Source organism: Macrobrachium rosenbergii, chromosome 5, assembly GCF_040412425.1.
Source record: "Macrobrachium rosenbergii isolate ZJJX-2024 chromosome 5, ASM4041242v1, whole genome shotgun sequence".
NCBI classification, from domain to species: Eukaryota; Metazoa; Arthropoda; class Malacostraca; order Decapoda; family Palaemonidae; genus Macrobrachium; species Macrobrachium rosenbergii.
This window is the reverse complement of record NC_089745.1, coordinates 38,253,144-38,266,138: the sequence shown is the minus strand read 5'-3', so window position 1 is coordinate 38,266,138 and position 12,995 is coordinate 38,253,144. Positions and strand designations below refer to the sequence as shown.

General features: G+C 36.9%; 1 protein-coding gene across 2 annotated transcripts in view; it reads left to right on the top strand.

Moving 5' to 3' along the window:
• Positions 1 to 12,995, top strand: part of Cht7 (chitinase 7) — a 234,581-nt gene that overhangs the window by 207,233 nt on the left and 14,353 nt on the right. For both annotated transcript variants that reach the window (XM_067104046.1, XM_067104045.1), the window contains 4 exons: positions 3,244 to 3,440; positions 3,951 to 4,046; positions 4,976 to 5,213; positions 12,728 to 12,904. In XM_067104046.1, coding sequence (XP_066960147.1) covers positions 5,087 to 5,213; positions 12,728 to 12,904 — 304 coding nt within the window. In that variant the 5' untranslated portion in view covers positions 3,244 to 3,440; positions 3,951 to 4,046; positions 4,976 to 5,086. The remainder of the gene's footprint in view (positions 1 to 3,243; positions 3,441 to 3,950; positions 4,047 to 4,975; positions 5,214 to 12,727; positions 12,905 to 12,995) is intronic.

The following is a 12,995-nucleotide window of genomic DNA, read 5'->3' as shown; positions in this document are numbered from 1 at the left end:
ACAGTACACCTTGGTTCAGTGAGATCAATTATAGGGGACTGGTCACGAATTTTCAGCACAGAAATAAAATAAAATAGAAAACATGTGGTACGAGTCCCTTCAAAGACAACTTGGGGATTTTTGAATTTGCTTTATGGAGACTTGTGGTATGCATGTCCCGGATTTACTCAAATTTCTTCTTCTTCCCGGATTTACTCAAATGTCCTCTTCTTCTTCTTCTTCTTCTTCTTCTTCTTCTTCTTCTTCTTCTTCTTCTTCTTCTTCTTCTTCTTCTTCTTCTTCTTCTTCAGGCCGAATGAAGAAAAGTTATTTTCATTTTGATATGTATTGCAGGATCACGATCCATAACTTTGCAATGCAAGGGTGGCCTGAATATGCATCAGACAGCAAGGACTTGGTATATTTAAAGTAACGCGTGGTATAGCACGAATGCAAATTAGGCCAATATATTATTCAGCCGAGTCTTTAACTTTGCAAAGGCTCTCATAAAAGGATGTGGAGTAGCGTGTAAGGTTTGGGACTCCTCTGGGCCGCTGGGGTCTTCCTAAAATAGGGAGACACACACACGTAAACATACACGCAAAGCTTCCTTCCTCCTTCGTACGACCAGTGAATCTTCTCTCCTTTCTCTTTCGTTTTCGCATACATCCACACGGCAGCTTTCCAAGAAGGATTTTCCTTCCATTTTGAAACATCAGCCCGTCAAGTTTTGCAGCTCCTTCTAGGATGGCGTGGAAAAGGATACTGTTACTTTCCTTTCCTTTTCTTCACTTTCATCACTTTCAGATTAGTGGTTCTTCACCTCCCTGCTGGAATGGCGACCACTACTTCTTGTTTGTCTTTACTTCTTTTATTATTTTTAGCAAATTTACTTACACTTTTATCGGAGAAACTTTGCCATCACTTTTATCCTAAGTGTTTATGTCTCATTTTCCCCGCCCCACTCCCCCCGCCCTGAAATTTTATATATTCATATTTGCCAAAGACTTTGACGAACGTGAGCATTCAGCATAATTTTTGCAGCAGTCATTTAGCTATCACTTCTGGAAGTTCTGCTGCTGTTGCTTGACTACATTCTCTTTGTTCTTAATTGTACAGGAATAATCCCAGTACCGTGTGTACACGTAAAAGACACCCAGCGAATTCTTACAAACTCTCACATGCATGTGTATACACACATATGCTTCAGCAAAGCACTTTATTGCAGTTTACTTGTAGTCATACGATGCCTTTCATCGTTAGGTGATGTTCTTCCTATCTGTCTATCAATCTGTCTTCCTATCGTTCTTCTTCATTTTGGATAGGCTAAACAGCCCTGCCGTCTTCTCTTCAACCATACCTTTCACCCAGTGTAATCCGATGCCATGGCTGAGGTGATAGCTCTCTCTCTCTCTCTCTCTCTCTCTCTCTCTCTCTCTCTCTCTCTCTCTCTCTCTCTCTCTCATATTACTACCTAGTTTGTAGATGTTCTGGTTGGTATTACAAGGTTATAACCTATGCTCATCTTTTATTGTGCATTACTATTTCAACATTAAAATAATTTGAGGTTGCAGTGGAGTATATAGATATATGTGTATATGTATGTGTATAGATATATTTAATATATATGTATATGTATAGATATATTTAATATATATGTGTATGTATATACATATATATATACACAAATGCAACCATATATATTTCTCTCTCTCTCTCTCTCTCTGGTCTGGTGATCTCTGAAGAAACTACGTCGGAAACCCTTATTTTTTATTCTTTAGAATTATTTTTACTTTCTTCCGTATGTAAAATTTTCAAAACATTTTCCAAATCTCCCTTCGCTTGCGGTATACTATTATTGACTTTATTTTGTTTTCTCTGTTTTACTTGAACTTTAGCTCAGTATTCGGTCAAGAGAGATTTTATAATTATGCCTGATCATCTGGAGGCTTGTATACTATATTTCATGCAACGTGGGGATCCTTCAAATGGTATCTTCTAACGAGTCACTTATCTAAATAGGGTTTCCTATTTGACACTTTTTGGAGGGTCCAAGGTGAACAGGAAGTCCAGACCATTATGGTCCTTGTGCACACTAGGTAGGCGGGGCAGTTTCACAGCAAAAATCGCACATAAAACATGAAGACACCAGAGAGTTGAGGGTATGAAAATATGGGAACTTGTGTTATTACATTTTATGTTTACGTTTTGGAAGGTGGTTAGTTTATGGGTTGGTGAAATTTAGAAAATGAATTAAATGTGGTTTATTCTCGCATATGCTGGAAATTCAGTTTGTCAAGTTAGTTGTCTGTCTTATGAATTTCATCAACTTCTGTTACGTATGGAACTATTACAAATATTTTTTCTTAACAATTATAAATTTATATTTGTAGTTGGTGATTATTTGATGACTGCCCTCCGGATAAATGATTTATGCATCAGATAAATGTTGAGTATTCTTAAAGGCATTTTAATTGTCTACCATCCCAGTGGCTAACCTCGGAGAATGATTTGAGCTTCGATTCAACTTTAGAGAAACAGTTTTTCGGTAGCTGGTCCTACAAATGAACGGACTTCCTAATACTATTTCAGTGAAGTTTTTCGTCAAGACAAACAATTCAGAATCGCTTTTGTTATAAGTGCGCAGTGAAGCAAACTATCCACTCAATCAAACAACACATTAAAGCAGTTCCCTGGACGTGAACGAAATGAAAGGGCCAATTCAGACCTTTCTACAACCAGTTGGATTAAATTTTGGTAACGCTGATTCGTGTAGGCGGGGTTTTTCTTGGACAACGGAAAATGTAATGTCATTGTGGCTGCTGTTAGGATTTAATTCTTATCGTTATTCTCACCCTTTGATGTCCTTTTGTTCTTTTCATTCAGTGACGTTTAACCAACGACTTAAAATACCAGAAACTGATCATGCGTTGCATATATATATATGTATTTTTCCTGGACGTATTCATAAAACCATTTCATCCGTTTTTTGACGGAGATTTTAGCCCTTACAGATGTTTTCGCTCTAATGGTTAGTTAAAGCCTCAAGCGAACTACTGTATATGTTTTTTGTTATTCCTTAAAGCTCTGCTTGTTCTTATAGAACACTGCAAAGATCTTGGACCTCCAGTTTTGGTAAAGTTTTCATTTTTAGCACAAGGCCCCAAGGAACACAAATTATACCGTAGGATCTTTGGCTCTTATACGTCTTGCAAATGAAATGAGAATGGTTATCATTTTGATTTCCTCTATCCTCTTCCACAGACACAGCGGGAAGCCCTCGCAGGCGCTCGAGATTTAGGCCTAGGTTAAGGAAAGGCAACCAAGAAGCTGCGGAGTCTGTCCAGACGAGAACCGTAACCAACGCCGTGGGGAACAGAAGGGCAGACTCGTCCACAGCCGCCTCCAACACCGTCGGGAGAAGAAGAGGCACTACATCATCCTCTGGAGACAGAGTCAGGGTAAATAGAAAGCTTCCTCTTCTTCTTAAAAAAATCTTAGTAGATTAGATATTACAGAGCTGGTGCGTAAAGGGAAGAGAAAGTACAATCATTATTTGATAATAATTGCTGTTTCCCCTCGTGCTTGTAAACTAGATCTTATATAACTTCTCGCAACATTAGCGACCTTAAATTGAGATTGCTGCTTTTGAGTTTTTTTCAGAAAGTCACGCAAATTTGAAGTTGCCAGACCGTAAGGTGTTCTGTATGGCTAGCTTAGATTTATAAATGGGATCAGTGATATACAGGGTTTATTTATTTTAAATCGATCCTTAATCAGCAAAGCTAAAGCGAACAATAAATCTGGTTTGAAAAAACGTCTTTTCAAGAAACACTGAGACTACTGTGGAAATTTGTAGTGAAAATTTCCAATTGCTTCCTCGTAGCCGCATGCGCTTTCTGAAGCTGTAGAAAAAAAAAACGGCCTTTTTGCTTATGGTAATTAGCAAATTGTATTGTTTCTCATTACAGCTCAGGCCCCGTATCAGACCAGCAGCCGGGTCCAGCCAGTCCAACGGAGGGTCCAATGCGGTTGCTGTCAAGAACAGCGGGGACCCGGATTACAAGGTTAGTGAACACGTCAGTTTTGTTTTGGTGACACGTTACCTGAGAGAATGTTAGGTTTGATCTCTGGAGGATATCCCGACTCTTGGTTGCTTATGATTGAAAACAAGTCATTTGAAAGAGGTATTCAATGCGTCTCGCATGTAATTATCAGTTTTATTGATTTATGTGAAATGGCTTTAAGGCTTCTGTTGAATTGGATTAAATGAAAGGATCAGTACGATATCCTGTTCGTTGTTAGCTTATTCATATTCCGTAAAACTTCTGTCCATTCTACGGAGGTTCTTTGAAAGGATTATTATCTCAGTATTTAATGTCTAGATTATTTGATTTCATTTTACTTCATGAAATATAAACTTTCCTATTTTTGCAGCAAGTTGTATGTAGGATTTAATTCTCCACAACTTGATGTCAGTAGTCTTAAAATAAAAAAAAAATGAACGTCCTGAATCGTGATAATCCGTGTAAAATGTTAGATAATATTATACTGCTTATTCTTTAATTTCCTCTCTCTCTCTCTCTCTCTCTCTCTCTCTCTCTCTCTCTCTCTCTCTCTCTCTCTCTCTCTCCGTAGCCTACTCGTAGCCTTGCTTTTGAACTATTTTGTTTAAAACTGAATTTGGAAATATGTTCGAGTAACTTTATGTTTCTTTAACACGAGGGCTGATTTAGTTTTAAGTAATTTCAGTCCCTCTCGTTTGTTGAAGCTGTGAATTTTTGTTGATAACTTGAGAAATAATGGAACAGCAATAAACTTAAGGGCTCTTGGGAACAACGAAATAAGAGCAAAAATCTTGACTTATTATCAGAATCATTCTTTTTCACTTTATCTCCCCCCCCCCGTTTTTTTTTTTTTTACCTTGAAGACGATCCTCTAAGTCAAGTCACTTACTTTATAGTCTTTTTTTTTCCCCTTTCAATCTCTCGAACAGGTGGTATGTTACTACACCAACTGGTCCCAGTACCGGCCTAAGGTCGGCAAATTCCTCCCGGAACACATAGATCCCTTCCTCTGCACCCACATCATCTACGCCTTCGGGTGGATGAAGAAGGGTCGGCTGTCCTCCTTGGAAGCCAACGATGAGAGTAAAGATGGCAAGACAGGGTTCTACGAACAGATCAACGGCCTCAAGAGTCAGAATCCCAAACTCAAGGTCCTGCTCGCTCTCGGTGAGTTCAACGCTTGTTTGGTTGTCGGTTAATCTCTCTCTCTCTCTCTCTCTCTCTCTCTCTCTCTCTCTCTCTCTCTCTCTCTCTCTCCCAATATTTATAGTCTCTTCCTACTATAAATACATTCCCTGTATACTTATAGTCTCTCTCTCTCTCTCTCTCTCTCTCTCTCTCTCTCTCTCTCTCTCTCTCTCTCTCTCTCTCTCTCTCTTCCTACTGTAAATACATTTCCTGTATGCTTTTAGTCTCGAGATGTAAGCAAGTGACGCTTTTAAGGGCAGTGGGTCAGTAGGAAAAAAGAATTGGTTGTAACCAGTTTCTTGATACATCAGTATGTTTACTCTTTCCTTATTTTTTAATCTTGTCAGCTTTCATTATCTTTATTACTTTACTGAATATTTTTAGAATTTTTGGAGCAGGCGATTTGACAAACAACATATAATGAAGTGTCTCTCATATCTTTTCTCTCATATTTTTTCTTAAATGAGTTTCTCTACTAGCTTTCACTTTACTGTTAAAGTCTTGCCGTGTTCTAAGGGGTTAATTCTCTTCCTGAGGAAATGAAGTGCCTCTCGAGAGGGCATCCCCACCGGACCGACAACTCTGCAGACGCTACAAAAAGTCTACGACGGTCTTTACCAGTGGCCACAAATCCTTCTACTTTATAAATTAAACATGACCTTCTGCTTTCCATAGAATGCCATTGTCAGATTTCACTAGCCACTAAATACGCCTCTGAGGACAAAGTCGTTACTTTCTGTTGATGGTAAGGCCATGCTATAATCAATGGTACCGCTCATGTGATTAGGAAAAGCGCATTGAAGTAACGTTTTAGTTACCGCTCGCACCACAAACTATCATAAACTAATCTGCGTCCGCAGTCAAACCTGGAACCGTCTTCACTCACGTTAAATAAAGCGAGGCAGTTGAAGCTTTCATGGCCATTTCAATAAGTTTTATTTCTAACGATTAACTCGCCTAATGATTTCGTCAATGCGAATACTAAGTTTCGCCAAATACTTCGGCGAACGTATTTACAAACCTTTCTATTAAATGTTTTGCTTTCGTTTTTGTATATTGGAACTTTAGAGCTTCTCTCTCTCTCTCTCTCTCTCTCTCTCTCTCTCTCTCTCTCTCTCTCTCTCTCTCTCTCTCTCTCTCTCTCAGTACACTAATCCCCATCTGACCACTGGTTCGTTCTGCATGAGAAGATTTTTAGAACAACAGTTTTCCCGAGGGCTACAGTAGGTTATCACCGCCTCAGTTCTTCAATTTTCTCTCTTTTTCTTCTATGCTACCAGGTCCTGAAGACGTAAAAAGGAGCCTATATATATAACTGAATGAATTGGTAGCACACACATATATATATGTATATTTATTGAATACATGCATACACACACACACACACACATATATATATATATATATATATATATATATATATATATATATATATATAATATATATATATATATATATATATATATATATATATATATATATATATATATATATATATATATATATATATATATATATATATGCATGTATTTTACGGCTACCTGGCGATGGGAACAGTTAGTCCTCAAAAGCTTGTAACTTTTGCGAGCAAAATCTCCTTCAGATGCCATCCTGAGTAAATGAGGTCCTGTTATTTTTGTAAGAATGCACAGTACAATTTTACAAGTGATTAAGCTTAATATATATATATATATATATATATATATATATATATATATATATATATATATATATATATATATATAGACACATATGGGTATGTATATGTATATACATTATATATATATTTATATTATCATTATTATCATCGTCTCCAACGCCGTGCAACACAAAGTCCCTCAGTGAAATCCCACCGGTTTACCCGTCCTGTGTTTTATCGTTCATAAATCTCCACTCATATGTAGCCTCCCTTTTTATAGTACTTATCCAAGTTTGTCTGGGTCTTCAGACTCTTCAGGTGCCCACAGAAGCTCAGCTGACAAATAACACTTGCTGTTTCCCCAATGGCTGTACGAAGGACATGTTCAAGCCATCTCCACCTACCCATAAGCATTATCTCGTCTGCATAAATTGAGGTTCCGCAACTTTCCTTATGATATCATTTCTAACTGTATGTTGCTATCTGACCGCTACTGTAAGCTTTAATCTCAAATCGACAAAATCTTTTAGATATAATTTCATTGTCATACTAGACTTATGTGCAAACTTACATTCATTATGCTAATTCAACATTTCTGATTTCCAAATCGTATTCAGCGAGTCCATTGGATGATTTAGCCGTTTTTAGTCTTTCACTAAATTCCAACCAGAGAACCTGTATTGGATTTCATTGTTCGTAAATATTAGGGAGATTCAATCATATAAGTGCTTTTTCAAGTAGTTATATATATATATATATATATATATATATATATATATATATATATATATATATATATATATATATATATATATATATATATATATATATATATATGTATATATATGTATGTGTGTATGTATGCTTATGTATATATTCACATACATAAATACATACATACATACATACATACATACATACATACATACATATTTATATTTCTAAGAATTCATTAAATTGAAGAGAAATCTGAATACAGTGAAACTGTAGCTAAAGACAGCTAACCTATTGTTGTTCCGCAAAATTTAGCGGTCTACAAATAGTGGGAGATCTTTAATTTATGTTTAATAAAAAGCAATTTGTCACGTGCAAAAAAAAAACGCATATTCAGGAGGCCCGTTAACAAAATGAAAGCTAATTAAGGTTGCTAGATAATTAAAGTTTCTCCACAGCGGCCAGGAGCGAACACAGTACTTTTTCTAGAAGGTTCTTTGAGGTCATGTGAACCAAGCAACGGGAGCGTTCCAACAATGTCTTCCTGATTTCTAAGGAACTACGTCTTTTTTGAAGTCTATTAATACGCGGGTCATAAAATTTTTCTGGTCATGACGTTGAAAATTGAATTTCCGCATATATCCTCCTTTATGAAGAAATACTGGCGCTCATTTACAAAAGAACGGGAAATGGAAATGAGCCGTTTTAATAAGTCTGTAATATTTATTTTAGCAATGGTGTATTTTTTTATATCCTTACAGCATTTTTTTCCGTTAATGGAAGGCTCTTCACATAAAAAAAATATTTCAACGCATTTTTGGATATTCTCTCTCTCTCTCTCTCTCTCTCTCTCTCTCTCTCTCTCTCTCTCTCTCTCTCTCTCTCTCTCAGTGGATCAGAATTCTGTAAATTAATGGAGAAATAAGGAAAGAAAACAAAGAAACTTGAGACTGACGTAAACTGACATACTTTCTACGCACCGAACTAAACATAACAGCCCCTTCAAAATACCAAGAAGTTTTAGCTTAAAAAACTACTATAAAAAATGGGCTTTTCAAAGGTGCAACGACCCACGCTGGCATAACACCAGCTAAATCAGTTTATAAAGAACTGCAGCATTAATAGCTCGAGAGGGAGCTAATTACTACTCAGTTATCTAGAAGTTTTATCATAGCTTTAACTAATATGCGGAATAGTTTGCCTAGTGCAGTTGTGGAGTCTTCTGATCTTCAAATAATTAAGCGAGGAGCAAATTCATTCCTGCTTTCTGCTGATGTCTCCTGAGTTTCAGGTGTATCGGTTTTATTTTCTCTTCCCTCATTTATTTATCTGTCTACCACCTTTTCCTATAACTAGTCTGTCTCTGAAGGTTGATTTTGCTTGGAAGCCATTTTGGGTTTGAATAGTCTGATGACTGTGTCCATAAGGGTTTTCAGTTGCATTAAAGAAATGAAGAGAGAAAGAAAGATCTGTCAGGCAGGCAAGTAGGCACCTTTCGGGGCGCCCAAAGAAACAGTGGCCCCCCTTGACAGCTACCCTTGGCGTTTGTAGGATTACAGCTGGTATAGAAAACGATGCCTGAAGAAAACGGCGAAAGGTTGCTGGACCTTAAGTGGCACAAAACCTCGCCGCAAGTGTCAAGGGCGACCTTCAGACTTTCCATCAACTTTGCCACCACCGTTGCTCCGACTGCTCTTTCTAAACAGCTCTCTCTCTCTCTCTCTCTCTCTCTCTCTCTCTCTCTCTCTCTCTCTCTCTCTCTCTCTCTCTCAGCAGGATGGATGAGTTTACGATACGGTGATTAAACTGTGATTTTCTGCTGCTTTCATAAAATCTTGAGCTCAGGATTGTGAGGACAGGATGTTATTCCGAGCGGAAAAGGTCAAGAACTTAGAAAATATGTAGAATGAACTGTGCCCTTTGCTTTTGTTCTCTTTCTTACACACACACACACACACTTATATATAAATGTGTGTGTATGTGTGTTTATACAAACAGAAAAATGAGCATTCTTAGAAATGTGCCCTATCAGAAAGGTGAATGTCCTCTGTAAATTTATGCACCAGGGTGAGGAAAGATCAAGTTAGTGATTTTTACGAAATGAGTATCTGTTCACCTGTTCTACAGGAAAAATTCCTTTTGAAAATGATTCACGATTAGCGCCAAGGGAGACATATACCAAGGTCCTGGTACTCAGTTTTCACCGGGGAATGTGCTATCATTATGAGGCCTTGAGGTTCTGAAAGAACAGTACATGCTGTGATAATTAGAACTTATAAAAAATCGTACGTTTGCACTTCACATACTGAATTCTTTTGTAGTGAGTGTATGTATCATAAATATGTATAATGTAGTAACTATATGTATCCGGAATATGTATAACATAATGGCTATATGTACCTGGAATATGTAGTGACAATACGTATCCGGAATGTGTGTGACGTAGTGACTTTCCGGGATATGTGTAAGGGAGTAACTTTGTGTATCCGGAATAGTATAACGTAGTAACTGTATGTATCCAGAATATGTATGACGTAGTAGCTATGTGTATCCGGAATATGTATCAGGCAGTAACTATATGTATCCGTAAGATATATAGCATAGTAACTAGGATTGTAAGGTGTATTGGATATCCACTGACATTTAAATGTTTTGCAAGTTGGAATCAGACTGATGTACCGTTTATATGTCGCCTCACGTAATCTTTTGTAATCATGAATTATCAGTATAAACAATTTAAGATTCTGGCGTCCTTGTGTTAAGAGAAGATGCTATGATGACAGTTTCATGGTGTCAGTAAGCTAGTATTTCCGTAAATAGCATCATGAACTGAAATTCGACACATAGAAACAAAAGCTAATCGTGCTTGATGAATCTTAAGGTGTCAGCGTACGTCACATTAATAAATAAGTGAGCGTTTATTTATTATTATTTTTTTTTTTACTTTGATAGAAAACTGTTGTTCCACTTGCTTAGGTTGGCCCAAAAATTCGTTCCTTTCACTTCGTCCGGCCGTTCATTCAACCACGAAAGTGAGGAATTTGATTCTGTTCATTGGCGTCTTTTTTGCAGATTCAGGAGTTGATGGGTCCTCTGCAATGCACTGAACATTCGCTTTTGCACGTCTTAATGTGTGATGTACGATTTCATTTGTTTTCAAATGTATCTGAGAGTAAAGAATTGTTTCGAGCGTTGCTTTCTCTTGTGGAAAGATAGCATTGGATGATTAGTGGCTTCGTTTTATCAGATTTCATATAATGGATATTTATGAAACACGTATGACACAGTCCAAAGCTGTTTGTGCGCACGCGCAAGAACAGTTGACAATCAAACTTAAAAGGTAAAAAAAGGGTGTAACACAGTGAATTTTTTACAGCCATTTTTTGTAGTAAAAGTTAACAACACTTACACTATGTAGTACAATAGTCAGTTAATATTGCATACGAAATGCAACAACCTTGAATATGGACCAGAAATAACAACAGAGATAACTGCCTGCACAGAAACAATTTACCTGAAGAGAGGGCTCCAATAAGCGCCTGAGAAACCCAACTAACAGGGGCTGCTGTCTCGTCTGTCACAAGCATCTGTCTGACTGTCTGTGTGTCAGTGTGTGTGTGTGTGTCTGTCCGTCTGTCACGTTTCCTTTCGCTGCAAACGTGACTGCAGTAACTCCCCGTCACAATTTCAGCATGGCTGGTCGCAGACGAAATCATTGCTAGCAGGGAGAGTAGATTGAAAATGACGTGGGTAAAAATTTTCTGATTGAGGTATTCTCCTCTCAAACGAAGTATCTTTGGCGAGCGTCGATGGGAAGTCTCTCTCTCTCTCTCTCTCTCTCTCTCTCTCTCTCTCTCTCTCTCTCTCTCTCTCTTCTCTCTCTGTTTTGTAGTTATCTTCGGAGCTCCTTCAGATGGTGTTAATATCTGGACATGAAGGCAAGGTTTGCATTTACTAACTTAAATCGTACAATCTAATTTTTCTTGATCGAAGTTTAATGTTTTTTAGGAAACGGTTATGTACCATAGATGTATTCATTATACATATATGCATTATAAAACGTAATCATCGATGTACAAATTGTTTTAGCCCAAAAATAGTTATCATGTATAACACACTGTTTTTACTTTCGGATGGCCAGCAGTACCCAGAACTCAGAAACTCTCCTAATTCATCTTTGCCTTTGATATTTACTCAATATCTTTAACCTCCCTCGTCCAGCTTTCACCTCACACGCCGCTAACTGTTTTCATGAGGAATTAATTTCCTTCACACGAAATGTATGCGTTTTGAAACCCTTCCTATGATGTTTTTAATGTTTTTCTTCGATATATCCAAAAAAAAAAAAAAAGACTGCAAACCTCAGTTTGCTTTCAAGAGTGTATTGCAAGATTCAATTTGGTGTATGTTAATTCAGATACTGAAGTATTTTGTTTGGGATAAATGAAATAAATTTAGAAAAATAGGTGTGGCATTACGGAGCTAATACTGATTTCCTTTGATTGGGTGACTTTCCTTGATGTTTTTGCCATGATAAGAAATATGTCATTATATTTTTAAACACACTCATTGGTCTCTCTCTCTCTCTCTCTCTCTCTCTCTCTCTCTCTCTCTCTCTCTCTCTCTCTCTCTATATATATATATATATATATATATATATATATATATATATATATATATATATATATATATATATATATATATATATATATATATATATATATATATATATATATATATATATATATATATATATATATATATATATATATATACAGAGTAAGACTAGCAATAATATTGATTTCAAGATTATGCATAATAGTCATGAAATGAATTTGCTGAGAAAATATATAATTTTACTACGTTTTAAATGCTATTACTGCTGTTTATAACAACAGTAATAATAATAATAATAATAATAATAATAATAATAATAATAATAATAATAATAATAATAATAATAATTCTCCTTTTAAAACTTCTTTTATCATTGACATTGTAAATGATGTTGGTTTTACCGTCGCCACAAAACCCAGCAGAAAGTTCAGAAAGTTTCCTCTCGACTCACTCCTGACATCCAAACCCAGAAATTTCCCTATATTTTCTGCTGACGTCTAATTTTTTTCCCCCCCTCCCGCAGGTGGCTGGTCCTTCGGCACGAAGAGATTCAAGGACATGTCCGCCACCAGGTACACCCGTCAGACCTTCATCTTCAGCGCCATTCCCTTCCTGAGGAAACACAAGTTTGACGGCCTCGACCTTGACTGGGAGTATCCTACAAGTCAGGATAAGGAGAATTTCGTCCTCCTGCTGAAAGGTAAGACGTTTTTATAAGCCCTAGGCATCCTCCCACAAGATTTGTCGACCAGTGAAAACTGGCATAGATTTGATTCTCACGAGAGCTTTAT